General features: G+C 42.4%; 1 protein-coding gene across 1 annotated transcript in view; it reads left to right on the forward strand.

The window, feature by feature from the left end:
- Positions 1 to 5,631: 5,631 nt before the first annotated feature.
- Positions 5,632 to 27,927, forward strand: part of CFAP69 (cilia and flagella associated protein 69) — a 59,336-nt gene continuing 37,040 nt past the window's right edge. The window contains exons 1-6 of the mRNA XM_031939978.1: positions 5,632 to 6,076; positions 11,544 to 11,606; positions 15,994 to 16,059; positions 18,621 to 18,730; positions 21,560 to 21,636; positions 26,417 to 26,515. Coding sequence (XP_031795838.1) covers positions 5,828 to 6,076; positions 11,544 to 11,606; positions 15,994 to 16,059; positions 18,621 to 18,730; positions 21,560 to 21,636; positions 26,417 to 26,515 — 664 coding nt within the window. The 5' untranslated portion in view covers positions 5,632 to 5,827. The remainder of the gene's footprint in view (positions 6,077 to 11,543; positions 11,607 to 15,993; positions 16,060 to 18,620; positions 18,731 to 21,559; positions 21,637 to 26,416; positions 26,516 to 27,927) is intronic.

Consider the following 27,927-nt stretch of genomic DNA (forward strand, 5'->3'; position numbering starts at 1 on the left):
AAATCACCCAAAGGAAATTTTCATAGCTGTGCTAAATGACACTGCAGAAGCAGACAAGCTATATTGTTTTATAAAATGTTTTTTTCAAAGATGTTATCTTCAAAGCAGTCTATTCCTGACTTTGTAATATTCTCTTTAAATACAATGTGTTACTCCTGCAGACAACCAGTAGTACTGTGTCATAACATGATACTGCAAGAATGAACTGGACTGCAATAATTCTTACTTTTAAAAGCCAATACTTTGATGCGGTAACGTGTGATTTGCAAAAGAATTGATTTTTTAGTTAATTATATGCTGTTTCCATTCCTCATATAGTCTGACATTGAGCTGTTTGTCTGTTGTGGATGTATTACTTATTTCTTCTGTATGTAACTAATATTTCATGACATTCTCTGGTTCCTCTTGTCATCTCTTTAAATAGAGATATCAAAGGAAAAGTAGTGCTTTTACATTATTTCCATAGATATGCCTTACATGAAACTGAATAAAAAGTAACAAACCAAATATTTTGACTTTTCATTTGAAGTACTTCACCATTCCTTTTTCTCTTTATGATAATTCTAACCAATTTGAAAGATTCCACATATTTAATATTTTTCTATTTTTTTAATCTAACAGCTTCCACTGTAATAGAGATACTTTCTACAACAGGCTAGTCATTAAGAAATATTTCACAAAAATTATCATTTATTTTTTTAAAATTAAAGCTACAAATACTTTTGAAATGTAAACTTTGTAAATTAATGATAATTGAGCAGTTTTGTGGGAAAATGGAAACATTTTAGTTTGGTAAGTAGGATTCTTTTATTTGTTGTGTTATTTGCTAATAAGTTTTTTTTCCAATAGTTGTTCTTTTATCACATTAAAAAAAATTAGGTTCCATTTTGTTCCACCCTCTTTAAAAACATCTCCTATATACTTTAGTCTACTTGATCCTGTATGTTTTTTTTAATTTTTATCTCAGACACAAAACTCACTAAAATTTTTTTTGAAACTACAAACACCTGACTGAACACTTTGGAAATAACTGGTAACTGTATACTTGCTAAATTCTATTAGCAGCATTTTGCACAAAATGAGTAATATTTAAACTCCTAGAAATAAATGCATAATGATGAGATCAGAAAGAAAACAAACTTTCACCTATCCACCGCAATGATACAGCAAACATGAAACATTTTCACTCTCTTCCCACCTTTGGGGGGTGAGGGGGAGGAGAATATGCCAAAAAGCCAATCCCTAAAACAAATCAAGAGGGATGGAAAATCCATAAATGAGAAGAATAATCCTCAATGGTAGTAAACTAGGTTTATAGGATTGTTAAAACTTTAAAGCATACACCCAACATACCATTTAAAAATTAAATCCAATCACTTGATCCAGCTCATTTATGAACTACCTGAATTTGACTTGAAGACAAGAATTTAACTTTCAAGCCAGAATGGTCCAGTAGAAAAAAAGCTTAAGAATTAGACTCATACTTAGAACCACTTAACTGTTAATTTGCCAATGTTTCCAAATCACTTCTATTTTCTGGGTTTCACCAACAAAAGAGTTTGGATCAGATATCAACTTTCCCTCCCTTCCCCTCTTTGATGTCTAAATCATATATTGATTTATAGGATACCCATATTCAAGTTATGTTTGAACCAAACACACAACTTTGGCCTTCAGGACAGTTCTATGTTTTGTTCTTTTAAGTCTTGCCTAATTTATTAAAAATCCCTTAAAAATTCTAAGCATATCTTAGATATTAGAAAGTAATACTTCTTTTTTTTTAAGATTACTCTATCTCCTCCTTATATCCATCCTTCTAAACTATCCTTTACATTATTTCTTCTGTGTTTGATGGAATCAGATGTATCAAAATCACAGCCTAGCAGCATAAAGGGCCTACCTACATGCCATTGGAATCAGATTAAAATGTACTTGGGAAATGCTTAACAAAAATAAATAAAAATGCAATGCAACATGAGATACATATATATGTACACAAATATATATGCATAAATATACAGATATCATCTGTGTATTATATCACTGATATAAGTATAAATCAACCCATATCCATGTCATCCCATATTAATTAATTCTTGCCTGTATCAAATCCTCCAAAGAGGATTCACTCAATATGTTGGAAGTTTCCATGTTTTCACAATGTAGGTTCTAGAACACACAACACTGAAATAGCATGTTATTCCTGACTCTCCTGGCCCATCTTTTTCTGATCATACATTTGTTGAATGTTATTTTTTATACCACATCTTGAGGGTATGTCATCAAGCTATAACTTATTTACCCCTATGTATCCCCACTGGTCTTTGGCCTGTCCACAATTTTGATCCTCTGGAGACAGTAATACTTGTCAGCCACAGAAAATCAACAGGAGAATCATTTTAAAGAATTTTCTTTTGTGTGAGAAGCCGCTTGGGAATTATTCAAAACACTTCACAATTTACAAAATACCACACAACTTATACTCTTATATTCCTATTTAATTCTTGGACTGTCAGTCCCTAGGTATAATGTATTCTAATGGGTTAGCTCAATGGACTGCTCTGCCAAAGGTATATCATAGTTGTAGGCAATTGGAATTCTATAGCTATTAAACGTTCCTGGATAGGTTATTTTGTACATTTCCTTTGGATTATCATTAATCTCACTAAGTAATTGGGGTGTGAATACAATTAGTACAATGTGATCTTCAAATAAGTTTATGGGAAAAATATTCCCAATGGTAGGAAACAGTCCTAATTCCTAATTGGTTGAAATGGAAACAAAAAATGAAAATGAGCCAAACTCTCTTCCTTTATTCATTTCCTTCAGTATCAATAGTTTATGAATAGATCAGGTTGAAGTCATTCTCACTTATATTCTCTTTTTCTCACTTCTCACTTTAATTCTTTTTAAAAAATTTTTAATTTTGGCCTCTGCTTTAACTAGTTCACAGTTTAACAGAAGATAAGGTTTTGTCGGTAATCATTTCCTATTTGATGTGACAAAAGCAAATTTCTTTATTTTTTCTTGTGTAGTATTTATTCTCTGCAGCACTTTTCGAACTGGACCTTCAATTTCATTGGTCCAAAGTAACCAAAATATTCCATTGATCAGTTCAACCCAGTCAGGTCGGCTTTTGCCCTGGAAGGCAGTTCCCACCAGATCAGCTGGGTGGCCTCCAACCTTTCTCCCCTCTCTTCTCCTTTGCCGACTTCAGTCACCTAGGGCACTAAGAGTTTTAAGTGATCCCTGCCTATAAGCACTGTAGAAATTCATCTATAAAATCATTTTAGAAAGATGGCCTTTCTTATTTTAAAGGCTTATTTTAGAGAGCTACCTGGTGCATTTAAGAGATTTTAATTATGCAGCAAGGATAAATCAAAATCAAGATTTGTACCCAGGTTTTCCTCAGTAATCAAAATAAGCCTCCATCAAATAACAATAACAGCTCACATTTAGGTCATGGTTACTTTATTTATCGGTGCTAAGTACTGTACAATTATTATCTCATCTGATAACAACCCTGGGAGACAGGTGCTGTTACTATTCCCATCTTACAGAGAAGAAACTGAGGCAAATAAGTTAATGCCTTGCCAAGGGGTTGAGGTGGCATTCCAAGGTAGGTTTTTCCTGAGTAAACTGCCAGCACTCTGTACTTTGCACCACCTGGCTGTGGCAAGGCCATAGTCCTTCTGATAATTAAAACAAGATTTAGAATTTGAGGTTTTCCGATCAATCAGGACACACTTAATGAGCACCTGCTATGTGCCAGAAGCCCTAATCAGTGGCTATACAAAAAATAAATAAAAGACAGTCTCTGCCCTCAAAGACTTGACAATTTTCTGCGTCTATTTTCAAATCTCAGGATCCCATGAACTCTCCAAGTCCTAAGTCTGAAATACACACACTGAACCCTGGCCTTGGGAGAATCCATCTTGGACTGTTTGAAGTAAAACGGTTTATGTTATCAATCACAAGATTATACATTTAGTGGTGGGAGGACCTTCAAAGTTCACCTACTCAACCCCCTCATTTTACAGCTCTTTGACTTGTCCAAGGACACGGAGGCAATGTCGAGCTTGGTCTCTGAACCCAGGACGCTCCCTCTGGCTTGAAACCAAAGACCTTTCCATGGTGTCATGAGGCCATCTTCCCTTTTCTACCCAGGCTTAAGATGTCAAGAGGTTAACATGTGTTTAAAACTATCCTGACTTTACGTAAGAAGTCCAATGGGGTTCCATTTCTTCCTCTGCCCGCTAAGAGACCAAGGGAGGGGGTCATTAGCAAGGTCAAAAGGACGGGGGTTGGAGGCAGAAACCAGCAATGGTCCCCACCTCCTGGCTCCCCTCAGGACCTCAGCCGGTGCAAGAGGCCTCTCCGGGACGGCCCCGCCCACTTAGCGCTGACCTCACTTCCGCTTCTTGCGGGTACCTAGTTGCTACATTACAACGGGATTTCCTTGAGAGCTGGGGCTGTTGTGCCGTCTTTCTGTACATCCGGAGAGGGGCACAGTGCCTGCACATAGTTACAGCTTAACTAAGGAGGCGTTAATGCTAACAAGATAACATTAACATCAGCGATACTATTGGTATAGATGAATAATCTCTATGCGTCTTTAAGCACAAGACGAGTTTCTCTCCCATTTTGAGAATTCTCCAGACATCTTCCATAAAATGTACACGGGTTTTAGTTAGGTGAACACGTGCTGCACTGGTCCAAAGTCCAAGCCCGGGGTTCAAATCCTGCTTCTGTGCCTTCCTACCGAGTTCGGGCCATTGAGGCGGAGCTCCCCGAAGCAGGGGCTGCCTTTTGCCTTTCTCCGCCTGACCTGGCACAGGACCGACGCTTAATAAATACATATCGACTTAAGGACTCAATGATCAGGCAATTCACTTCTCTGCGCAAAACGACGCAGGGTCGGACCAAATCTCCAGGCCCTGTGCCGCGATTCCGCGAGTGCTGGTTTTACAGCCTGAGACGGCAGGTTCAAATCCTGCCCAGGATGCCGCCCAAGCCCCCTAAGCGAGCGCCGGCGTTCCTCTCTGTGAAATGGGAACAGCAGCTGCTCCCGGAGGATTAACAATTGCCCCGGTCTCCGTGGAAACATGGGTTCTTCCCATGAAGGCACTTTTCTTCGGTCTTCACTTTTCTCTCTGGAGGGCTGGGACGGGCTTGATCCTCCCAGAAGTCCCGCCCAGCTCTACGCCCTCCCTGGAGGCTGGCTGGGACAGGAGGGGATGAGTCCCGGTGCTCTGGCTTCGGGCGCTGCGGAGGGAGTAACCCGCGGACACGCCGTCCTCCTCCAGGCCCGTTTCCCTCTCTGCAACATGGAGGGGCTGGGCTGACCGGCCCTCCCCGCTGGGGTCCTGGGGGGAATGGCAGCGAGGGCCATCTACTTGTCTCCCTCCTCTTAGCTTCCAGACCAGAACCCAGCCAAGTCACAAAAGACGCGCGTTCGGCAATCTCTTATCCCGCTAGCTCCTCCCCTGCTCCAGCTGGGCATGCGCAGGGAGAGCCACGCATGCGTGCTTCTCCCCTCAGGCACCACTTTCTCTGCGCGCGCAGCCTAGACACGACCCTTTTCGGCGGCATGGCTCTCGGGGGCTTCCGTAGGAGACGCTAAGCCTTCGGGCCACGCCCCTTCCTGCCCCTCCCCCTAGCAACGCGGTGGCTTGTATTGGCAACCGCGGGCTCCACTCGGCGGCTGGTGCAGCTGCTGCGGCATCGGCGGTGCCTGCGGCGGAGGCGGCCGGCCCATGGAGCAACCCCAGCTACCCCTACGGCCGCGGTCCGGCCCCCGCCCCCCGGGGGCGCTGTGACCTCGGCCATGCTGCATCCCCACGCGCAGAGACTCAGCGCCTCTGCCCAGGGCAAGAAGGAGTGGAAGTCCCAGGGCAGCGGCAGGAAGAGCCGACCCCGCCTGGCCTCCAGCCTGGCCGTGACCTCGCCGGACGACCCCCTGGCCGCCCTGAGCCCCGAGGCCGCCGGCGGCAAGCCCAAGTCCGGCAGCAGCCCCCGCCACATCCCCGTGGTCAGGCTCAAGGTGGTCACCGACATGGACTTGGGCTTGGCCCAGGTAAGTCCGAGGCGGGGGGTGGGGGGGAGGGGAGCGGGGGCAGCCGAGTCCCGGCCCCCAGAGGCCTCCGTCCGGCGCGCGAGAAAAGTCGCCGCGGCTATTACCGTTGCGTGGGTGGTACCCTCCACTTTGAACTTTAACCCGGAGAAATCGAGCCGTTATCACCCCTATTTTACAGACAAAAAAAAAAAAAAAAAAAAAGAAAGAAAAGATGCGAGCGCCTGCTCACAGGTGGCAAGGATGAGGCAGAATTTGAACCCAGGCCCTCATCCCTGTCAGCACGTGGCCGTGAGAGGAGCCAGCGTTCTCTCTGGGGGCTTCTTGGAACCGAGGACCTAACTGTTGGTGCTTAATTAACTCGGGCCTCGGCACTTTAGAGAACTCTGGGGACCCCCTTACACAGTAAGGGCTGGGGAAGGGAAACCCCACGGTTGCGTAAAGAGGAAGCTCCCCCCCATCCCCCCCTTGAAATCTATCCGAGGACCCCCCCCCCCCGGGGGGTTGTGTGGACCCAGGTTAAAAGCCCTTAGAGTAGGCGGGGCGCGGGGCGAAGCGGAAGCTCCCTCACTCCCCGGGGCCCAGGCTGGAGGAGAGCCGGGGAGCGTCCCGCCGAACCAGCCCCGGAGGCGCTTCCCGGGAGGTAGCCCCGCGGGGAAACCCCCGAAATGTTGGGCAGAGGCGGCCGGCGCGGTGCGGAGGGCGGCCTCCCCCTGCCCGGCGGCGGCTTCCCCCTGCCCGGCGGCGGCTTCCCCCTGCCCGGCGGCGGCTTCCCCTCCCTCGGGCTGCTTCAACGGCTTAGCTCCGCCTCCCTGCCGCTGTTCCTGGGCTGCCGGTGAGAGAAAAGGGCAGAGAGACCCCCAGGGGCAAAGGGAGGGGGGGGGGAGAGAGGCGCGAGGCCGCCCGCTGCTCGGGGGGATGCCTTCCGGGCCGAAGCTGGCCTGTCGGGTTGCACCGGTCCGCGGAATATTTCGGCTACTTTGGACCTTTATGTACAGATCGCTGTTCCGAAATGATGCTCTGTGCATCCAGCGTCCCTTGGCGAAACTTTTTTTTTTATTATTTTTTAGTAACTTTTTATTGCCAGAACCCATGCCCGGGTAATTTTTTACAGCATTATCCTTTGCACTCACTTCTGTTCCGATTTTTCCCTCCCCCAGATGGCAAGCAGTCCTATACATGTTAAATATGTCACAGTATATCCTAGATACAATGTATGTGTGCAGAACCGAACAGTTCTCTTGTTGCTCAGGGAGAACTGGATTCAGAAGGTAGAAATAACCCGGGAAGAAAAACAAAAGTGCAAGCAGTTTACATTCATTTCCTAGTGTTCTTTCTTTGGGTGTAGCTGCTTCTGCCCATCCTTGATCAGTTGAAACTAAGTTAGATCTTCTCTTTGTCAAAGAAATCCACTTCCATCAGATTACATCCTTATACAGTATCGTTGTCGAGGTATATAATGATCTCCTGGTTCTGCTCATTTCACTCAGCATCAGTTCATGTAAGTCTCGCCTTGGCGAAACTTTTGACTCCCAGATGATAGGGAACTGAGAAATAGCATTAAAACCTTGGAAAGTTTTAGTATTTCTTTGTTGTTTTCACTTGATTCTTAACAGCATGGATCTGTGAAGCATGAAGCAGTTTTGTTTTTCATCATCTAGTTCAGCTAATTGTTTCAAATTAACGTGAGAGTAATTTCACTTTAGAACTCCCACTATCAGGGGTTTCCATCTTAATAGTTTTTTTCCTGAAAGTGCAGGCTTCTGAGCTTCTCAAGTGACCCTGGTCATGTGTTCCTGAAGCCAGAATTCTCTGGGGGAATCCATGCCCTGCACCCGCACCCTGGCACTGTGGAGCTACCAGGAGAACTCCCTTTGAGGCTTATTCAGTCTCAAGTGCGTCAGGAGCAGCATATTCTGTGTCCGCTAGTAAAGCCCCAGAGAGGCGAAGGGAGACAAGGGACCCACTTCGGCTTCAGAGCCGGGTTTACTGTATGTCACAGAGCAATCAGGAATTTACCCAGTAGTTTGTACCCTTTTACATGTGGAGGAGGGAGTATCCTGGGAATTTGACCTAGATTGTGGAGACATTCCAGCCCAACGGAGACTGAAGGCGGGCTGGCACAGAATTTTCCATTCCCCATGCTCCCTCCTTGGCCTGTGAGGGGGGCCAGCCCTCCCCAAGTTGTAATCATTGACTTTTGTCCTCTCTCACTTTTCACTGCCTTTGCATCTGAGGAAGGGGAGGATGGCTGCAGGAAGGTGGGGATCCTGAACCAGAAAGCACCAGTGCCTGCTTTTGGTTTCTCAAGTAAGAGACAGATGGGGGAGCCAGACAGGGGGATCTAGTTTGACTTGGGATGTCATGAACTCCTGGGCAGCTCTGCCTGTGCTATTGGCTGGTCCTGATCCTAGGGAGTTCTCTGAAATTCTGTGTATCAGAGGCAGCTTCCCGACACAATTTGGGTCCTAAAATGGGGGCAATTTGTGAGATTCCTGAAAGCATTTCCCTGTCATTCCAAAGCCAGTCCTGATTCTCTCTGAAATTCTGTGCATCAGAGGCAGCTTCCTGACACAATTTGGATCCTAAAATAGGGACAATTTATGGGATTCCTGAAAGCATTTTCCTATCCTTCCAAAGAGTTGTGCCTTTGACAGAACAGGCCCTTGATTAGGGTTTGGATTTACACGCTGAGAAAGTCTTTCAGTCAGCAAAGTACCTTGAGTTGGGCTGGCACTGAGCCCAGTTACTGGGAGTGTGCTCTTGCTGAGATGGCTTTTCACATAGTCCTCCATATGTGTTGGTATATGTGAGTATGCTTGATATAGATATCTCAAACCTGCAATTGAAAGAGCTAGTTTGCTTGTTTCTTCATATAAAATAGGGTTATTAATAATAGCACCTTACTCAAAGAGTTGTTTGAAGGATCAAATGAGATAGTAATGGTAAAGTGCCTACCATAGTTCCTGGCACATAGAAAACCTATATAAATGCTGCTGCTGCTGCTGCTGCTGCTGCTGCTGCTGCTGCTGCTGTTGTTGTTGTTGTTGTTGCTATTATTGCCTTTTTTAAAACCCTATGGCTCCAGAGTTGTGATCTATGCTTGAGTTTAGGAGATTTGGAAAAAGACTCCAAGGCTGATGAATGTAAAGGGAAGTGAATCTGCTTTGCTGCTGCTCTTCTCCCATAATAGTTGACACTGTTCATTTTGTGGATTTTGAAATATAGGCTTTGTTTTCTCTTAAAGATTAAGAAAATAAATACTGTCTTTTCTAACACATTGAATAATCAAGTTTCAAAAAGTTGTTATAGCTGTAGATTCTAAAATTGAATTTTTATAAGAAATTATAGAAAATGTAAGCAGTTTTTATATGGTTATGCTTATGAAATAGAATTCATTATTGGCTGGTATCCAAGAATAGCCACTCAAAAATCCATTTTTCAAAAAGCAGTATACTGGAAATCTGAAGCCTTTTATTCTAATCCTTATTAAATCACAATTAATAATTCATAGAAAGTCTGCTTGAGTTCCTTTTCCACTATTAAAATGATTATTATACCTACAGTCTTACTAAACAACATAGGTAGTGTGATGATTTATAAAATACTTTTCTCTTTTGAGTTGAGTTGCTTTTTGAGTTATCAATTACTATAAAAGTACTAAGATCTTGGTTTGCTAATGGTTCTTGTCTTGTTGGCTATTTTTCAACAAAATCATTTTATGTGATATTTATGTTGGGATGTTGAGAGATATTAAGATCACTTGATAACTAAGAAATAAGAAAACAAATTTCAGTTCTAATGAAAGTAGTAAGAAAATCAAAGAGACTATAGGGAATATTAAAGAAAATGTCTTGTTCAAGTATGAATTGCCACTGATCTCCCCTATCCTTAGAAATTTTGAGAAGTTCTGTTATGTGAAAGAAAGCTTAACTGGTATGAGAACTGTTGGGACAGTATGGAAAGATCAAAGAGCTTATGTAAGACAAGAACAGAAGTGCTCACATCTTTAACCTGAAGAAATTGTTTGAATTTAAAGAGAAGATGAGTCTTAGATGTTGCTGTTTCCAAAGCTAAATGTAGAATATAGTTTATCAAGGAGGATTACTTAAGCAGCGTGTGGTTCACAGGCTCCTCATCTCTAGTGTGAGAAGTGTGTGTCTTGACCCTAGCAATAGTTCAGGGTAGTGGTTCTCAAAAGTATGTTCTGGGAACCCCTGGAGGTCCCTGAACCCTTTTCAAAGAGTCTGCCAGGTCAAAAACTATTTTCAAAATACTACCAAGACATTGTCATGTCTAATATAGTCAGTCTCAATAGATGGCCCACAGGCTCTTTGGGGAAGGAGGGATTCTTAAGTCATTTTTAAGGCTGTACCTGGGGCCCAAACCAAAAGGTTTGAGAACTGTTGGTCTGGGGAAAACGTATCATGGCTTCCACACATTCCCTGGTAGCCCCCTGCTTGTATGTGTGTTACTGGGGACCTGAGGGAAGGGCAGAAAGTTGGTGCCCTGGGCTGAGACTTGGTGCCTAGGCCCTCCTGTTTGTTGTTCCTGTCTGACAGACCCGTAGTAAAAGGAAAAGGGGTAGCCAGAAGGCAGTTCTTGGTCATCGGCCCGGGCCCTTCCAGCACTGCTGCTCAGTCAGTGAGCCTTTCTCTTCAATGCTTACCGTGTGTGCTGGGCACTTTGCTCTACCCAAAGCGGCAAGGCCCACCTTGTTCACTCAGCATGGCACCCTCCCCATGACCATCGGCAGGGCCAAAACGCAGGCAACTCTCTACGAATGAGAGAATGTAGGACCAGTCACTGCAACAGTGAAACTTCTGTAGGAGTCAGAGTCTACAAATAAATGAACTTTTTTTCCCAATTCTTTTAAATTTAATTTTTTTAAGAATTCTAAATTTAACACACATTGCCCCTCCCCCATGAGCATTTTGATATATGGGTGCCTGAAAATATAATGGATTGGCCGTGGACCACATTCTGGACCACAGTTAGTACTATGACCACCGGCAGGATAAAGGAAGAATTATACGTAAAATTTAGGAGCTTCTGAATCACTGTCCCATCCTTAGCTTCCAAAGGGGGGGAGTCTGTTTTGCTTCTACCCTAACTTGAGCTCAGATATATCATATGATGTTGTATTCTTCAGCCTCTGGTTTCTAAGTTAGGCTACTTATGTAAGCATTTAGACTCATGTTTTCATGCTGGGTTACTGCAAGTGTAAAATAGTTCAGCTTCCTATCCTGAAGGGATATTTATTGAACATCCATATGTAAAATACTATGCTAAATGTTTCATCAGAGAGGAAGAAAATATGGCTCCTGTCCTTAAGGAATTTTCTATTAAGGATTTTCATAAATCAGGCATAAGTTTTTCTAGTAAATTGATTCATCTAATGGGATCTACTGAAACATAGTATTTTATAAATCTGAGAACTGTGGGAAACTAAGATTGGTGTTTTTTGTAGGGTGTGCAGTTCAAGACCATGGATCTGAACAGCATCATCGGACTCCTTGAAAAACAACCCAAAGTAAGTATTCTCTGAGAAAAAGTTATTCCATTACATAATAAAATTGTGTGGTCTTCAGGGTAATGTTATATTTTGCCAAATATAAATCAGATTTCTTTTTATTTAAAGAACAAGAATTTTGTCCTAAAAGCAATGACACCTTAAATATATAGTATGTTTTATATTCAATCAGATACTAATTGAAAGAGGACAATGTAGGGTTGAGAATCAGATGAGAGTGTGGGAGAGGTCTGGGTGGAGAAAGTAACAGTAGGGATACTTTATAAAGAATCAGCTTTTAAAAGGAAAACCTACTTGCAGGAAGAGCTTGTTGCCCCTGGATAAAGAACAAATGTTAAATAATTCATTTTATATTTTCTTGCTTCATAAACATCATATAAACACATTAGCAGAAAAATTCTTTTAGATTATCCTTTATATAAAATCTGACAAAATTATTTTCAGCCATAAGAATCAGTATACTCAGTATAATTAATCGTAATATATATATATAATGGCCATCAGGCAGTATCATATTCAGCATTGGGCATAACGTATTTATAACAGTGGTCAATCCATGAAAAAATACTTTAAATATAACTGGGACATTTTTGCCAAAATTCAACCCAGGAATCTTTTTAAAATGTGTAAGTAGAAACTGTAATCACAGATATTAAATTTCTTTAGTACATAAATTTCAACAGATTTATTTTTAATCATTTAATAATATAGCATCAGAGACTTATATTAGAGGAAGGAAGACCCTAAAAGCTCTAGAGGCAAGGTCTCATGGGATCAAGATGATTTGCTTAATAAGGAAGCAGATACACTTAATAATGAAAAGTGTTTGTCCTGAGCATGTAACTCTTTATTTCCAATGAAATGGTTCATATGTTAGTATGATACTAAAAATTTAATTATATATAAAGTATATTTTATATCTAAATTAAATAAAATAAATTTTATATGTTAAATAATTTCTTCTAACTATATTAGTATATAGGCATAGTCTAGAGTACAGAGCAGGGGTCCTCAAACTTTTTAAATAGGGGGCCAGTTCACTGTCCCTCAGACTGTTGGAGTGCCAGACTATAGTAAAAACAAAAACTATGAACAAATTCCTGTGCACACTACATATATCTTATTTTGAAGTGAAGAAACAAAATGGGAAAAAATACAATATCTAAAGTGAAGTAAAGTTAAATCAACAAACTTACCAGTATTTCAATGGGAACTATGGGCTTGCTTCTGGCTAATGAGATGGTCAGTGTCTGGTTCCATATTTGTCACTGCTAGTCGTAACAAGTGATAGATACAAGTGTGCATCCATTAGTCTTGATCTGGTTGGAGATTTCAAATGTTTCATTCTAGAAAAAGTGTTTTCACAGAAATAAGCGCTGCCAAAGATGGTTGCCATTTTGAGTGCATGGTTCCTGAAATGAGGATATGTCTCAGAGGGGAGAGATGCATAGAAATTATGAAGGCTGCTTGCCTTGAATGCGTCTTTCAGAGAGTCACAATTCTGCAGTTCAGCCAGTTCCATTTGGTAAATTGTATCCACATTTTCCATGTCAATAGAAAATGGGTTACGGAAAAGCTGTATGTCCTGTTCATGGAGATGAAGCTCTTTAAATTTAAATTGGAACTCCTTTTGGAATTTTTCCAGTGAATCCACACATTTTGTTTGGGAATGCAATCAGTGGTTTTTCCGCTAACAAATTTTGAGTTGTGGGGAGATGGCAGAAGTTTTCCTCCTTCACTTGTTTGATGAGGAGCCCTAATTTTACTTCAAATGCTTTGACATGTGATTGCATATCACAGATGAACTTTCCCTTTCCTTGAAGTTGCATATTGAAATTGTTGAGTAGCTCTGTTACATCTGTCAGAAAGGCAAGGTGCCATTTCCATTCTGCATCATTGAGCTCTGGTACTTCTTTGTTTTTTGAAAGCAGAAAAGTTGTAAGCTGTCGTTTCAAAATCTCCCTCGACTCAGCCAATTCTGTGTGATATAGAACATCTTCATACTCAGCATTTAGCTCAGACAGAAATTCCTGAAATTGTCTGTGATTTAGTGCATTAGCTCTAATGAAGTTAACACAAGATACCACAATTTTCATAACAGAGGCCCACTTTAGTGATTTACTACACAGCGCTTGTTGGTGGATGAGGCCGTGTATGGCTATTGGATGAGAATGGTTATGTTTGTCCATCTCTTGGTTAATGCAAGCAATGACTCCTTTCTTAGACCCCACCCATGCTAGAAGCACCATCAGTTGTCACGCTGGCTAGTTTAGCCCAGTCCAGCTCCAAACCATTCATAGTTTGGCAAACCTTTTCATAGATATCCTCTCCTGTAGTTGTTCCTTTGATGCTTTGCAGTGCAGCAAGCTCTTCTATGACTTCAAAATAATCATTTGTCCCATGAATAAATATTAGAAGTTGTGTAGAATCACGAATATCATTGCTTTCTTCGAGTGCCAAGGGAAAATATGAAATTTTTTTTATGGAGTTTTGCAAATGCTGATGCAGATTGTCTCCCATTTCTTCAATCCTCCATGTAATTGTAGGTCCCAAAAGACTCACTGTACTAAACAAATCGGCCTCCTCTGGACATATCTCTTTGGCAACAGAAAGAAGGCATTCTTTAACAAATTCTCCCTCCACAAATGGAATGTCAGTGCATGCTATTAGCTTGGCAACTTGAAAACTTGCTCGCAGTGATGAAATATTTAGCCGCTTCTGCTTCACAAAAGTATTTTGCTGAGTTGTCGATGTATTTTTCAGTTTTAATATTTTATCTTTTCTCACTTCTCCAACCAAACAATCATATTTATCTTTATGTTGATTTTCATGGTATCAACACAAACTATATTCTTTGAACACAGACACTATATTCTGGCATATCAGACATACACCTCTTTCCTTGTACTACATGAAAAAGTAATCATAATTCCACTGTTCTTTGAATATCCTACACTCTGAGTCAATTTTTCTTTTTCTTGACATCATTATTTCCTAGGGATTCCAAATTGCCATTAGTAAAATACCAATATATATATACAGCGCTACAAAAACAATATACCAGCAATAACTTTGCCCGCACAGAGACATACAGACTGCAATGCCCAACTTCCTCCAAGCTGCCTCTGCGCTGTGATGCCTCCGTTTCTCGCACTCTCTCTCCCACTCCCGCCCCTGCCCTTCACTGCTTCAGTGAATTCCCCCTGCAGTGGCCATGACATGCACAGCATGCACTGTACATCCCCCGGCCTGTCTGTTGTGGTGGCTGCCATTACTGTACAAGGCCATGGGCCATCAGTTCTCCGTCTTCTGCCTCTCTCTCCCTTCCCCACACCCCACACCCCGGCCTGGGAACTCACCTCACCTCAGTATCGCCTCACACTCTGTCTCCGCACCTCAGCCCAGTGCCGGGAGTATGTGTTACTAACACGAGTTTAGGTCAATGTCACTTCCGGTCTGATTTTGCCATAACCTGGTGGGCCGCATAAATGACCTCAGCAGGCCACATCTGGCCCACGGGCTATAGTTTGAGGACCCCTGGTATAGACCAACAATCTCTCACTCTCTTTTTGCTGTACTTTATCATAGTAATTTTAGCAAATAATTTATAATCGAATTTAATATGAAAAAAATCTTTAAAAGTCATTAATAAAAATATCACTTAGTGACCATTTACTTACTTGTTAACCTTAAGCTCTGTAAACTTTTAAAAATTACATAAGTGAGTTTGACTGTTATTGACCCTAGTTTTAGTGATCAAATTATGTAGCATTTTCAAATTTAAAGAAATAATGCCTACAGGGAAAAAAAAAAGTAAAATAAAGTATGCATGAGTATGGAGAGTGATAAGTTGACTCTAAGTTCCCTTCTAGAAGAAGATTCTAATTGCTTTTTAAAATGATGGCCCTTGTTTCAGAAATTATGCTTATATATTTTAACACTTTAACTAGTAATTGCCTGGTAAAATGGCAAATGGGAGGAAAGGAATCTGGCCATTTATCAGGCAGTTTTAGTAAAAGAAAATTTACCTATGAAAACTCCTTTACAAACTGTCTCATATCAAGTTTTAAGGACTAGAAATTCTGAATCTGTTTTATGTAGAAAGGATTATGTTTTTAATATTATATAGTTTTAATATGTTACATTAAGTTAAATTTCTTTTCACCATGGTTTCTGTTGCTAATTTCATAAAATAATATGAATAGACTATTTCAAAACTACAATGTGATGAAGTTGGAAAAAGCTTTTTGTTTAATAGCATTGCATATATGTCACCATGATTTATAAATGATTGTGCGTTTTTGTTTTTGTTTTTTTACTTTGGGTAACAAGGATATTCCCAATACCTTATCAGCCCAAAAGAATTACTCCTTATTATTTGTTGTAGGATGATTTAGAAGAAAGGCAACTCCAGTCTATTAAGATGATGGTGCAGTGTTATCAGAATGGATTTGTATCCTTTACAAATTAATTGTTAATTTCTTTATTCAAAGGTGGATGAATGATAATAAGAAAATAATTAACATTATGTGCTTTTACAAAATGTTGTCATTTTTTTGTTCCCCAAATGAGCATAAATTAAACTGTAATCCATTTAAGAACAAGTCCCATGATTGCTCTGGATTCAGAAGGATCCAAGGTATCTAGACTCATTCAGTCAGTCGAACAGGTATTTATTGAGCACTTACTGCATGCCAGACATTGTGCTATTAGAACTGGAGATAAGCAAAAAAATAGGCCCCGCTCTGTAGGAGCTGTGACTTCTCTAAAGGGGTAGGCAGCCTGCAGATAATCAGTCTGAGTGCAGGCACTGGGGAGGCTTCTTGACCAGGGTAGGTGCTATTGAGAGGAGGCCTGAGGGCAACCGGAGGCCACTGTCTCCTTAGGCTTTCCTGGGTCACAGACTTGTGTGTGTGTGTGTTGGGGGGGGGGGGGGGGGGGGGGGGGGGGGGGGGGGAGGCGAGGATATGTAATGGGACTCGTGGGAGGGGGCCGGACCAGCAAGAGCTCTGAGCACCAGAGGCAGCACTTTGGTACTGGAGCTGCTGGGGAGGCCTGGAATATATTCAGGAGAATGGCAGTAGGGACCCCGACCAGCCAGGGCTCAGGCCAAGGGTGAGGGGCTGCCCGTGACAGTGATGTGGCGACAGGTGGGGGAGGGAAGGAGTGAGATGGGGGGGGGGGGGTCGCCCAAGCTAGTCAGCTGGGGAAGCAAGCGATAGGCCCCTCCGCTTTGTGATGAAAAGCTGAGCCCTGTTCTCTGTCACCCACTGGGTCCTGTCAGGGCGCTCACATCCTCAGGGGGCCTCCGTCTCCTTGTCTGCAAAATGAGTCATTTCCCAGCTCTCCTCAGCTGTTCAGAAGGATCAAGTGCAGTAAGGATTGTTTATATGCAAGAATAGCTTTTATAGCAAAATATAAATTAGTTAATTTTGAAAATATAACAAAATAAGAGTTCTTTTGTATTTGAACACCACTTAAAGTTGCATTTCCTGGACCCTTGAGAATGTAGAAGGCTTTTTGTCTGTCTCCATCCTGCCGTCACAGACTGATTTTGCATCCCTTCCCTTCATGCACTGGAGGGGAAGGGCCTGCTGCTGGTTTTCAGTCTCTGCTTTCCTTTTCTCCCTCTGTGGCCATCCCCCAGGCCAGGAGTGAGCCCCCTCTTGGCTTACCTCAAGGCTCATCTCTGGGGCTCCTCCCCCTGTACCGTGCTCCCTCCTTCCAACATTATCCTGTACGTAGTTAAGCTTGTTGATAGACTATATCTGCAGAATTTGAACTCCCCAACAGCAGGAACTGGGTTTTGTCTATCTTCCCCTCTCTCAAGCATGTAGGTGCTTAATAAATGCTTGTGGGTGAATGAGTGAAACAAAATTGTGATACCACAGTACTGTAAGCTTTGACTGTAAAATCATCTGAAATTAATTTTAATAAAGTAAAAATATTTTAACAAGACAATTTAGGACCTGTATTGCTTTGCTTTTATCTGTTGAGAAATTCAGAAGTTAGCTTTATTTAATAAAAAAGTGTCATTGATCACAAAGGCCGGACACTGTAGTAAAAATCATCCAGGCAGCTGGCAGGGTGGCCTTTCCAACAATTAGGGCCTAGGCCATCCCAGGGGGCTCCCCAGATTGGGGGTGTTGTGATGCTGGATGTGTTCAGGGGTGCCAGAGGATCGTCTCCTGGGGAGAGCAGGGTCGTGTATCTGCAAGGGCACCCGGGCTCTGGGAGGTCCCTTCAGTTCTAGGAAGAGTCCCCCTGGTGTCTTGGTCCTCGGGAATGTAGCTGAGCTCGTGGTGGAAGTGGACAGTTCTCACTTGGAAAGAGAAGTCTGGAACCCAAGGAGCGGGGGTGGGGGTGGGCTAGGCGCCGAGTCCAGCCCACTCTGCCGGAGCACGTCTCCTTTCTCCTCTGGCTCTCCAGAGAGGCTCAGAAATGCAGGAGGCATTTGGAAGCCATCACTCTTCAGCCCTTCACATCTGGAAGCACGTTAACCCCCTATTGGGTGCCAGCCTGGAAAGCCAAGGCCACCTGAAACGGTCCCTGCCCTGGCAAGGCTGGCATTCTAGGGGCGGAGCACCCTGGGCCTAAATAAATGTCAGGTACAGGCCAAGCAACCACAAGGCTTCATAATTATGAAGTTACCACGTCTGATTTGGTCTAAGTTCAAATCGAGGGGAGGTCACCTGGGGATTGAGAAAGGGCCCATGTTGGAGGTGTTAGGGAGCCCAGATGGAGGGAAGGGGGGGGGGGAAGGGCAGTCTGCTTGTGGGCCAGGGGCTGGGGGCTGCCCTGGGAAGGGCAGTGAGTGCGGGGTTCTGCGTGGCAGAAAGTGGTTACTGGGCAGAGCGGTGGGACGTCCCCGTGATGGGCACAGCCACAGAGGTGATGCTGTCAGAGTAGCCACTGAGGCACAGGGGTGTGAAGGGCTTCTTACCTGCTTCCCACAAAAACAGGGACTGCTGTCATTCTAAAAACAGGTATTTTCTTAATGAAAAATGTGAAAAGCCTCTCAGGGATTTGGCACAAATATTCAAAATCATGAGTCTGTGTTCAGAAAAGATTGAAAAACAGCCCGTTTTTCTGGAGATTGTCTGTGAAATTCTGAAACTGTGCCGGTAAGTTCTTTTTCCTGAGTTCTATGTCACTTTAGCAATGTATTTTATCACATCTTATTTTTTCTGTGGCAAGTAGACTGTGCATCGTGTGCTTTGATGAAGTAAGTAGCAGCTTGCTACAACGCTGAGAAAACTTTAATTGATCCCTTGATTCCAACAGCTGGGATCCTCAGGGGGCACTCAGGTACCTGCAGTGGATTGGTCTGAGACTTCCAACACCAAGGGATTAAACACTAAGTATTATTGAGGTGTGTTTTCTTGTTACCATTGTCTCTCAGGTGAGGCATAAACTTTACATGAAGCCAAGGAATCATAATATCCTTAGAGAATTTTTATGGGACAACATATGTGGGTGAATGAATTGGCAGGATATGATTTGTAATTTTAAGTATAGCATTTTTGAAAGACAGCTTTTTTCTCTTCTTTTGGTAAAAGAAATTGATGTAGTGACACTTTTGATACCTTAAATTTTGTTTATAATTCTCATTCTTATTACAATGAGAATGATAATCCGTATAATTCTGTTTGCATTTTTCAAAATTTAAATTAAGTTGGCATATATCTTGAAAGATACAAGTTGAACCTGACATGCATAATTTTTAAGACTCCTTTTAGCCAAAAGAATCATTTTCTTCACTGATTTCTCAATGGCTGACTAGGAACTGATTGTGCTTCCTTGCTGCCACTTAGTGGCAAAGGAAAGCCTATGTTTCAAAATTCATTCTTGTTTGTTCCACAAAACAGCATAAAATAATCTTTTTTGAAGTTAGAATAAATCTGTAAATAGTCATTTAGAATCAGAAGTGTAGATCCACTTCACTGTTTGAGGGTTACTCTAAAGCTTTATGCAAGCTATACTTTTATTGCTTTTTTGTTATGGTTAAGAAACCAACAGCTATTTAATGAGCACTAAATTTGAGGAATGAAGAAATACATGACACGGCCCCTTCAAAGAGCTGGCAATCTGGCTAAGGGTTATAAAACAAAATAATTTATTGTTTATGTAGTAGAATCCCCTCCATTCTAAAATCCCTTACATTTAGAGATGTTCAAGTTTAAAAAGACTATATAAATAGGGGTTATATTATCCATTCTAATACTGGTATAATATTCTAGCAACCTAATGAATTGATATAATTGATACTGTTGTTTTTCACTTTCCTCAGTCTTATGTGTAAATCTAAGCACTTTTTTCAGATATTATATCACTTTGTTTTTTCAATTTTTTATTTCATTTTTTAAATTACATTTGAAGTTCTAGATTATCTCCTTTCCCGTCCTGCACTAAAAAAAGCTACCATTTGACGTAGATAGAGGGAGACATAGAGATACATCCATGTATACATATATTTGTAAAAATAAACTTATGCATACCTCTGTTAGTTCTTTCACTGAAGGTGGATAGCATCTTCCTTAACAAAGTCCTATGAAATAGATTCTACTTAGAATAACTTAGTTGTTCTCAGTTGTTCTTAGAACAGTATTGCTATCACTATAAACAACATTTAATTGGTTTATCTCATTTTATTTTTCATTATTTCATACAAGTCTTTCTAAGTTTTTCTAAAATCAACTAGTTTATCATTTCTCACATTTCTTACAGCACAGTCACACTAATCTATTCCCTTTTCTTTTTGCTGATGTATGGCATTTGCCTCAGAAAAGTCTCCTCTTCCAGGTCATTTTGGTTGAAGATAAGCTATTTTTTTTTTAACTTCAATTTTGACTTTGGAACAGTAAGCTTTCCCCACTTTATTCATACTATGATACTGATTTTTTTTTACATTTTCCTGTTTAATTGCAGTCTACTTCATACCAAGTCTGTTTTGCAACTTTTTTTCCACTTAAAAAAATAGATAAAAACTTGGGACAAGAAATTGTTTCACATACTTTTTAAGAGTTGAATTGGATATAAATATAAGAAACTGCTCAAGACATCACCCTGCTGATATCCTTGGACTTATTCAAGAACAAAGGACAAAAAATAAACACATCATGAAATTTTCAGTATTTTTCTTTTCTTCATTAATAAGTATTTTTCATTTCAGTTAGTTCACACACCATAAATATTCTGTTAAGTTCTAGATATTGTTTATTTTCTCTAATAGACTTATTTGTTAAGTATTATTTAACAGTCCATATTTTTAATCACAGCCTAAACAACTTCTAAATCTTCTAAAATTCAAAACTAGACTATTTTCAAAAATCCATGTACTAAGAATTTTAGGTAGACAGGGAATGTCATGTGACTTTGATATTTGTTTTTTAACTTGGAGTTGCAAAAGATATTCATTCATCTATGTAGTTAAAGATGGATAACTTGTCCAAATGATAAAAGAATGGATATTGACCTTCAAAGAACAAACTGGGCATTGATCCATTAACCAAAGTTTGCAATACTTTAAGGGAAAAGCTCTTGATGAGTTTTTAGGTTATAAATAATTCAGAATTTGTTTCATATCACATAACGCAAAGTCTCCATGACCTTAGTAGAATTACAGTTAGTCTTTTTTTCAACAAATTAATTCTATCTATGTACATTCTAAAGTATGCTAAGTAAAAGACTTTCTTTTCCAACCTCTTCTTTTCATTTATTTATCTTCATTCTTCTAAATAAATCTAGTTAATATCCCTATAATAAAGGTGTAGCATTACTCTTGTTTATGGGTTAAATAATTGTTTTCAAAATTCCACTGCCAAAGTGTAGTATGCCAAGTCTGTTCCCTATTGATTGAAAAAGGAAAGACAGTTTTTCCTACTTTATAAATATTCCTAGGATCAAGATACAGGTTAAAAACTTTCAATTACATTCTTCATTTTGTATTTCAGCTTGCCATTTCTGAAAAAGAAAACTTCAGATGAAATCACTTACGCAAAAGAAATCTCAGAGGCAGTTTCACATCTAGGTAAGTCTAATGCATAACCCATGGAGCAGGCCACACAGAGGAAATATAATAAGAAAAAATATGAAATATATAAATATTTATATAAATAAATAATATAATGTAATAAGAGGCGACTCTTCTGGCTGCCCTCTATGACTGCCCACTCTTAGAATGCTTTGCTCCCCCAGGGGCTTTGCTGGAACCCTTCACTCTGCCTTCTTCCCCCCATCTTGGACTGATTCTCTATGTAGATGGTTGAGAGCAGGTGTCAGGAAACACAGAGAGTCCACCCCAAAACCCTGTGGCCCGAGGTTCTGATCCTGCACTGAGCCATGCAGTGTTCCTGGGCAAGTCAAGTTGTAGCTCAGTGCTCTGGTCAGCTCTGAGACCGTAAGCTGTGTCCAGGCTTCTGACCCAGGCTGGAGTGGGATTGTTTAATGGCCACCAGGAAGCCACTTAAGGCCTCGGAGCAAGATGGGGAATAAACGAAAGTGGGCTATAGGATGCTGGGGACTGGGCCTTGGGCTGAAGGAGACCAGGCTGGCCTTGCAGGCATCCTGGTCTGGCACTCACTGCTCTTCTAGCTCTGCCCACATTGTCTGTCCTCCCTCCCCGTGGTCTCTTTGGAGCACTCAGAAGGTAAGTAGGAGGAGGCAGCAGACTTGTCATCTCATCCCCTGGCCTGTCCTAATGCTTCCCTACCCAGACCCACCAGGAATGGGTTTGAGCCGAGAGGCAGGGATTCCAAGGCTCCTGGGCCTTGTCCATGTGGAAGCCGTTTGTCCTTTAGGTGGCTGAGCCTCCATGACCCATTGGGAGGTTTTCCTGGTCAAGGTCTGGGAGTGGTTGGCCATTTCCCTTGGCTCATTTTACAGACGTGGAAACTGAGGCAAACAGGGTCACCCAGAGAGTGCCTGAAGTTAGATTTGATGTCAGGCTTTCCTGACTCTGGGCCCGGCACTCTATCTCGTGTCCCCCTCGCTGCCCCATGAAATATGACTGTCTCTTCAAAAATAATGATGACAATGAACATAAACATCAGAAGTTGTATATGCAAAAGTGCCTTATCCTTTTGAAAGCAGCCAGTCGGTCCAGCAGTGCTGCTTTTACTAAAAATGTATTTTGAACTTGCCTTTTGGAGATCTGAATCTGAGCCCCGTCTTAGAGATGTCGGTAGAACCACAGTCCTGGTGAGGGAGCTGCTGTTCCAGCATCCAGAGTCTTTATTCAGAACTCTGATTGCCATGGCTGAGAGGCAGGGAGCCAAGGGACAGAACATTTCCTGTTTCTTACATTGCCAAGGGTGGTCGTTATCTGGGTTCTTTTTTTACTGGGGTTTTTTTGAGGGGGGTTTTGTTAGAAGGTATGGGTACGGATACCCAATGTGTCTGCATTATACAAACAAAAGGCATCCATGAGGCTTTTTCTTTTTAAATGTAGCACTTAACTAAGGTTCTCAAGGAGGACGGTTACCATGGCAGCCATAATCTTGGCTGCAGCCTTTTAGCCTTTAATTAGAATTAGCCAGCAGCATGAAAGAAACGGAGCCAGGTGTACAGGGAAAGGCCCAGCTGGCGGGCTGACCCACCACAAAGAGAGCGGGGTGGGGGGGCCGCAGTTGTGTGTCTGGGGGATGAGACGGTTATTATTGTGGCAGAGCTTGGCTGCTGAGGCTTTCCCAAGCAGGGCCATCCAGTACTGCCCGGTTCTGTATTCTGAGGATAGACTGGGTTTGGAAAACAACCAGAAGTCTCTCAGAACCAGATATTGTGAGATAAGCAAGTGGGAGCCGAAGAGTAGTGTTGGAGTCGTGTGTGCTCATCATCTCTCTTTGCTAGCAACGACACTGATGTTTGAACTGTATCAGTCACTAAAATAAGGGTATGGATATAAATGTTCACGTTGCTTACACAATTAGCCTGATTTTTCATAGGACACTTGGTCATGTCAGTCATACTCACAAAGTGAAATGGCCTCTGCTCTCAGAGCCAAACGTCCAATTGAGGAAACAGACATTGAGCTGGTGGAAGAGATCACAGAGCTCTATGAAAATCTCACAACCCACCTGGGCAACCATGATGGAGAACCTGTGGGTGCCAGGAAGGGAGAGACAGAGTGGGGAAGAGCCTTCCACAAGCAGGATACATGACCCTCAGCTGAAGAGCTCTTGGGACAGATCCAAGACAGGGAAGGCACATAAAGGAGGCAGGGGTAGTGGCTAGCTCCTCGGGCCCTGAGTGAACAGGAGAAGATGAGGACAGAGACAGAGGGAAGGAGAGCCGCTCTGAAATCCAGAGAGGAGTAAAGCAAGCTGAATATATGTGAGAGACAAAGGGAGAAGGAGAGTGAGTGAGAGAGGAGAAAGAGAGAGACAGACAGACAGACAGAGAGAAACAGAGACAGCGAGAGAGAAACAGACAGACAAACAGACAGAAAGAGAGAAAGAGACAGACAGAGACAGAGAGAAACAGGGAAAGAGAGATAGAGACAGGGGAAGAGAGAGATGGAGAAAGAGAGACAGACACAGAGAGAGGGGGGGGAAGGGACAACAGGGGGAAAGACAGAGAGACACAGAGAGAAAGAGAGAGATGGAGAGAGAGAGAGAGAGAGAGAGAAAGGTGATCCCCAAATCATAAAGCTATAAAACTATAAAAAAAAGGAAGAAGTAAAAAAAGAACCTCTATCCCTCCACTAGTCTGTAACAATCTTTTTTTTTTTTTTTTCTGGATTCCTGACACTTTGTGGGGTGACCTGCCTTCTTTGAATTTGAAAGCTGGCATTCTTTATTAATGGCGTTATCTTCCCTTTTTTGTGATCTGTATCAAGAACTCATCATCCAAGGGGCCATATTGTCTATTTCTAGAATGATCTCATTTCCCTTTGTCTTTTCTTGCTTCCAAGCACTCAGTGGCCTTGCCTTATTGATTCCAAAGGCCAGAGATGTATGGATTTTACACAATATTAAGATAAGACCTGATTCCAGAGATGAAGTTTTTATAGGATTTAGAGTTCGGCAAGAGCTTTGAGGCTGGAGTCCAACACTGATTGTTTAGATGAGGAAACTGATTCATAGAAGGAAAGGTTCTTTTTTGTTATTCCTTTTTTAAAATTATTTTTTTTCATTTTCCCCCATTATATAGAAAAACTTTTTTTGTAAGACATGTACACTCAATTTACATATTTTCATATAACCCTGTTAAGAGAGAAAAATGAGAACAAAAGGAAAAAAAAACAAGGAAAAAAAAAAGGTGAAAATCTTATGTACTGATCTACATTTCAGTCTCCACAGTCCTTTCTCTGGATGAGAAGGTGTTTTCCATCCAGAGTTTATTGGGATTACATTGAATCACCAAACCATTGAGAAGGACCAAGTCTGTCATAGTTGATCATTGCACAGTGCTGTTGTTGCTGTGCACAGTGTTTTCCTGGTTCTGCTTGCTTGGGACTGAAGGTTCTTGCTCAAAGTTCCACCAATTCCAAGTGGTGAATAAGTTGGGAAACCTTCCTTTGAGTCCCAACCCTTCGTTCTTGCCTCAACTGGGCCAGCTCAGGTGACTGAAGCAGAAGGGATAACATGCACTCGCCTTGGGAAGGGCATTTCTGTTTGGTCCTGGGGTCCAGGAGTTGCTGCTGAAGCTGCTTCTTGAGCAGGGGAGGGGTCTCGTCTGACGCCAGCTTTAGGACACACCGTTTGAGTGAAAAGTGCAGTGAAAAGGGGAGACCCTAGAGGCAGAAACAGGAGGCAATTGCAGTTTTTCAGGTGAGAGGAGAGGAGGCTCCTCAGGCAGTGCATGGGGAGGCCCTGGAGAGCAGGAAGCCTTTCTGCCACTGATGCAGGCCCTCTCTTCTCTCCCAGTGACTCACTACCTCCCATGGATGACTCCGAAGCCCCTGAGATGAGCCCCCATTCCTCTCTGGGACTTCGGTCTCCCATCTCTGTCCTCTGGACGCTTCCCACGGGGTGCCAAGCTCAGCATGTCCCAAGCCAGACGCCGGAGCACTTCTCCCTAATGTCCTGCTCTCGGTTGGCTTCAGAAATCCTCCAGAGCTCCTCTCTGCCTCTGTGGTCTCTCTCAAATCCACCCTTTCTCCACTCCTACAGCCTCCTCCTCGATGTAACTTTTCATGGTCTGTTGGCCCAGAGCCTGCCTTGGGGATTCACAGAGCCCCTGTGGTCATTGAAAGCCCAGCCCCATGGGAAAGTCTAGGTCCAGATGAGCTTCCCGGGCTGGCATCCCCGTCCTGGCCACGCATTCCACCTTCCAAGCAAATGGGCCCCACGCTCTTCCCCAGACATAACCATTCTCCCTCCTGCCATCAGACCTGCTGACCCTCTTGCCTGCTATGGTACCCCTCCTGGCCTCTATTTCTTAAAAACCTGTAGTTCTGCCACCTCCAAAGTGAGGGTCAAACACTACCTCCTTCAAGAAGCCTTTCATACACACACACACAGTATTCAAAAAACCTAGTTCAGTTTCCAGCTATCAAAGCTTAAAACTGCACAGAGACTTTTGGGACAGTCTATATATCATTGAATTTACTACCCTACTATTGTGCCGGCCCTAGTAGTAGAACCATCAGCACCTTAAAATCAGAAACGCTTCCTTTGGTATTTAAGTCTCCTGTGCTTGACAGTAGGCATTTAAGAAATGCTTAATGATTGAAAGTGATTGAATGGTTACTTGTGATGATCACAAAGATGGTGACTAGGATGGTTGATTCTTATTAATGAAACTAAATATTTACTATTTAAGATTTGTAACAATTACACTTTTAAATGCTGCCTTTCTGTTTCTAACAGGTGACTTGATAAAGATACCAAATTCTGAATTGAGGATACAACTTTGTAAGTGTATTGTTGACTTTTACCATGCAGAACCACTGAAAAAGCAAATTGCAGGTGAAGTATGTCATTTATGTTTGCTGCATGGCATTTTCTGTGCACTGCAGTCCCTTTTACTAGTAGATCATTTTCTAGAACCTCTAAATCTTTTCTGGCTCTAAATAAAAATTGATTTTCTGTATACCTTTTATTTTAAAATTTAACATGACTTTTACAATTTTAAATGATAAAAATGTAACTTTAAATGATCTACCATTTATACATTTTCTTACAATTGATAGTATCCAAGTACCTAGGATATGGTGTGTTTTGTTTGTTTTTAATACATAGGATACTTTGCAGTCATCCATAATATTTTTTCACTTTTTTGAGTAGTAAAGTCACATCACCTAACTCAATTCCTATTCTTAGATACTTTTAGGATAGAAATAATTCTTTATGCTCTTTTGGAAGGAGATCAATGGAGGAAGCTGTGATATGTTACACCAGGCTATGAGTGGCAAGCAGAACAGGGATCATTATGTAAAAGCAAGACTGGTAAAGCTTAAAAATCCAGGTAAAGCTTAAAACCTGGTAAATCTTGTGGGATCCCTCAGGCCTCAAAGTCAGGAGATCCATCAACAAGCACTCATTAAGCACTTTGTGTATACCAGGCACATTTAGAACTGGAGGTGAAGGTGGAGATTAAAATGAATGAAGGAAAAAAAAACCCAAAGCAGTACCTGCACTCAGGGCCCTCAGCATCCTAGGGTGAGACACAAGTAACGGCGTGCTTACACAAAATACACAGAATAGATAGAAGGTATCCCAGAGAACACACTAGCAAGAGGGGGCCAGGAAAGGACTCCCATAGAAAACAAGATTGGACCCGAATCTCGAAGAAAGAGAGAGAAATCGGGAGGGAAACTAGTCCACACAGGAAGAAGAAGGGCCAACGAGCAGGTGAGAAGAGCCGTGGGTCAGCCTGCGTGCTGAGTGCCGGGAGAAGGCCAGGAGACAGGAAGGGGACAGGTTGCAGGGGTGGTCCCAGTGAGACCCACTGGGTATCACGGGGAAGGAAATGACTGGGAACTGGAAGAACCTTCGGGTCGGAATGGAAGGAGACCAGAGCTTGTCTGGAGCTGGAGGAGATGGGGGGGAGCCAGCCCAAGAGGGTCAGGACTCACTGAGATCGCCAGACTCCCAATGGAAGGCCCCAGGCAAGGGGCCTGACAATCTGGGAGAGCAACACAAGACTTTTCTGAATAGGCGAGAAAACCAGGGGACCATCCCAAGAGGAGGACACAAGCAGGAGTGCTGGGTGAGAGGCCGCCCGCGGCAGAGGCCAGACTGAGGAAAGGCCACCCGCAGAGGCCAGACTGGGGAGAGGTCGCCCGCAGAGGAGGAGCCTTTCAGGTGCTTTCTGATTCAGGCTCCAGTAGAGTAGACAAAAAGTATATATTTGAAATTTGAGTCAAATCTTCCTTTAA

Source organism: Sarcophilus harrisii, chromosome 5, assembly GCF_902635505.1.
Source record: "Sarcophilus harrisii chromosome 5, mSarHar1.11, whole genome shotgun sequence".
In the NCBI taxonomy this organism is placed as follows: Eukaryota; Metazoa; Chordata; class Mammalia; order Dasyuromorphia; family Dasyuridae; genus Sarcophilus; species Sarcophilus harrisii.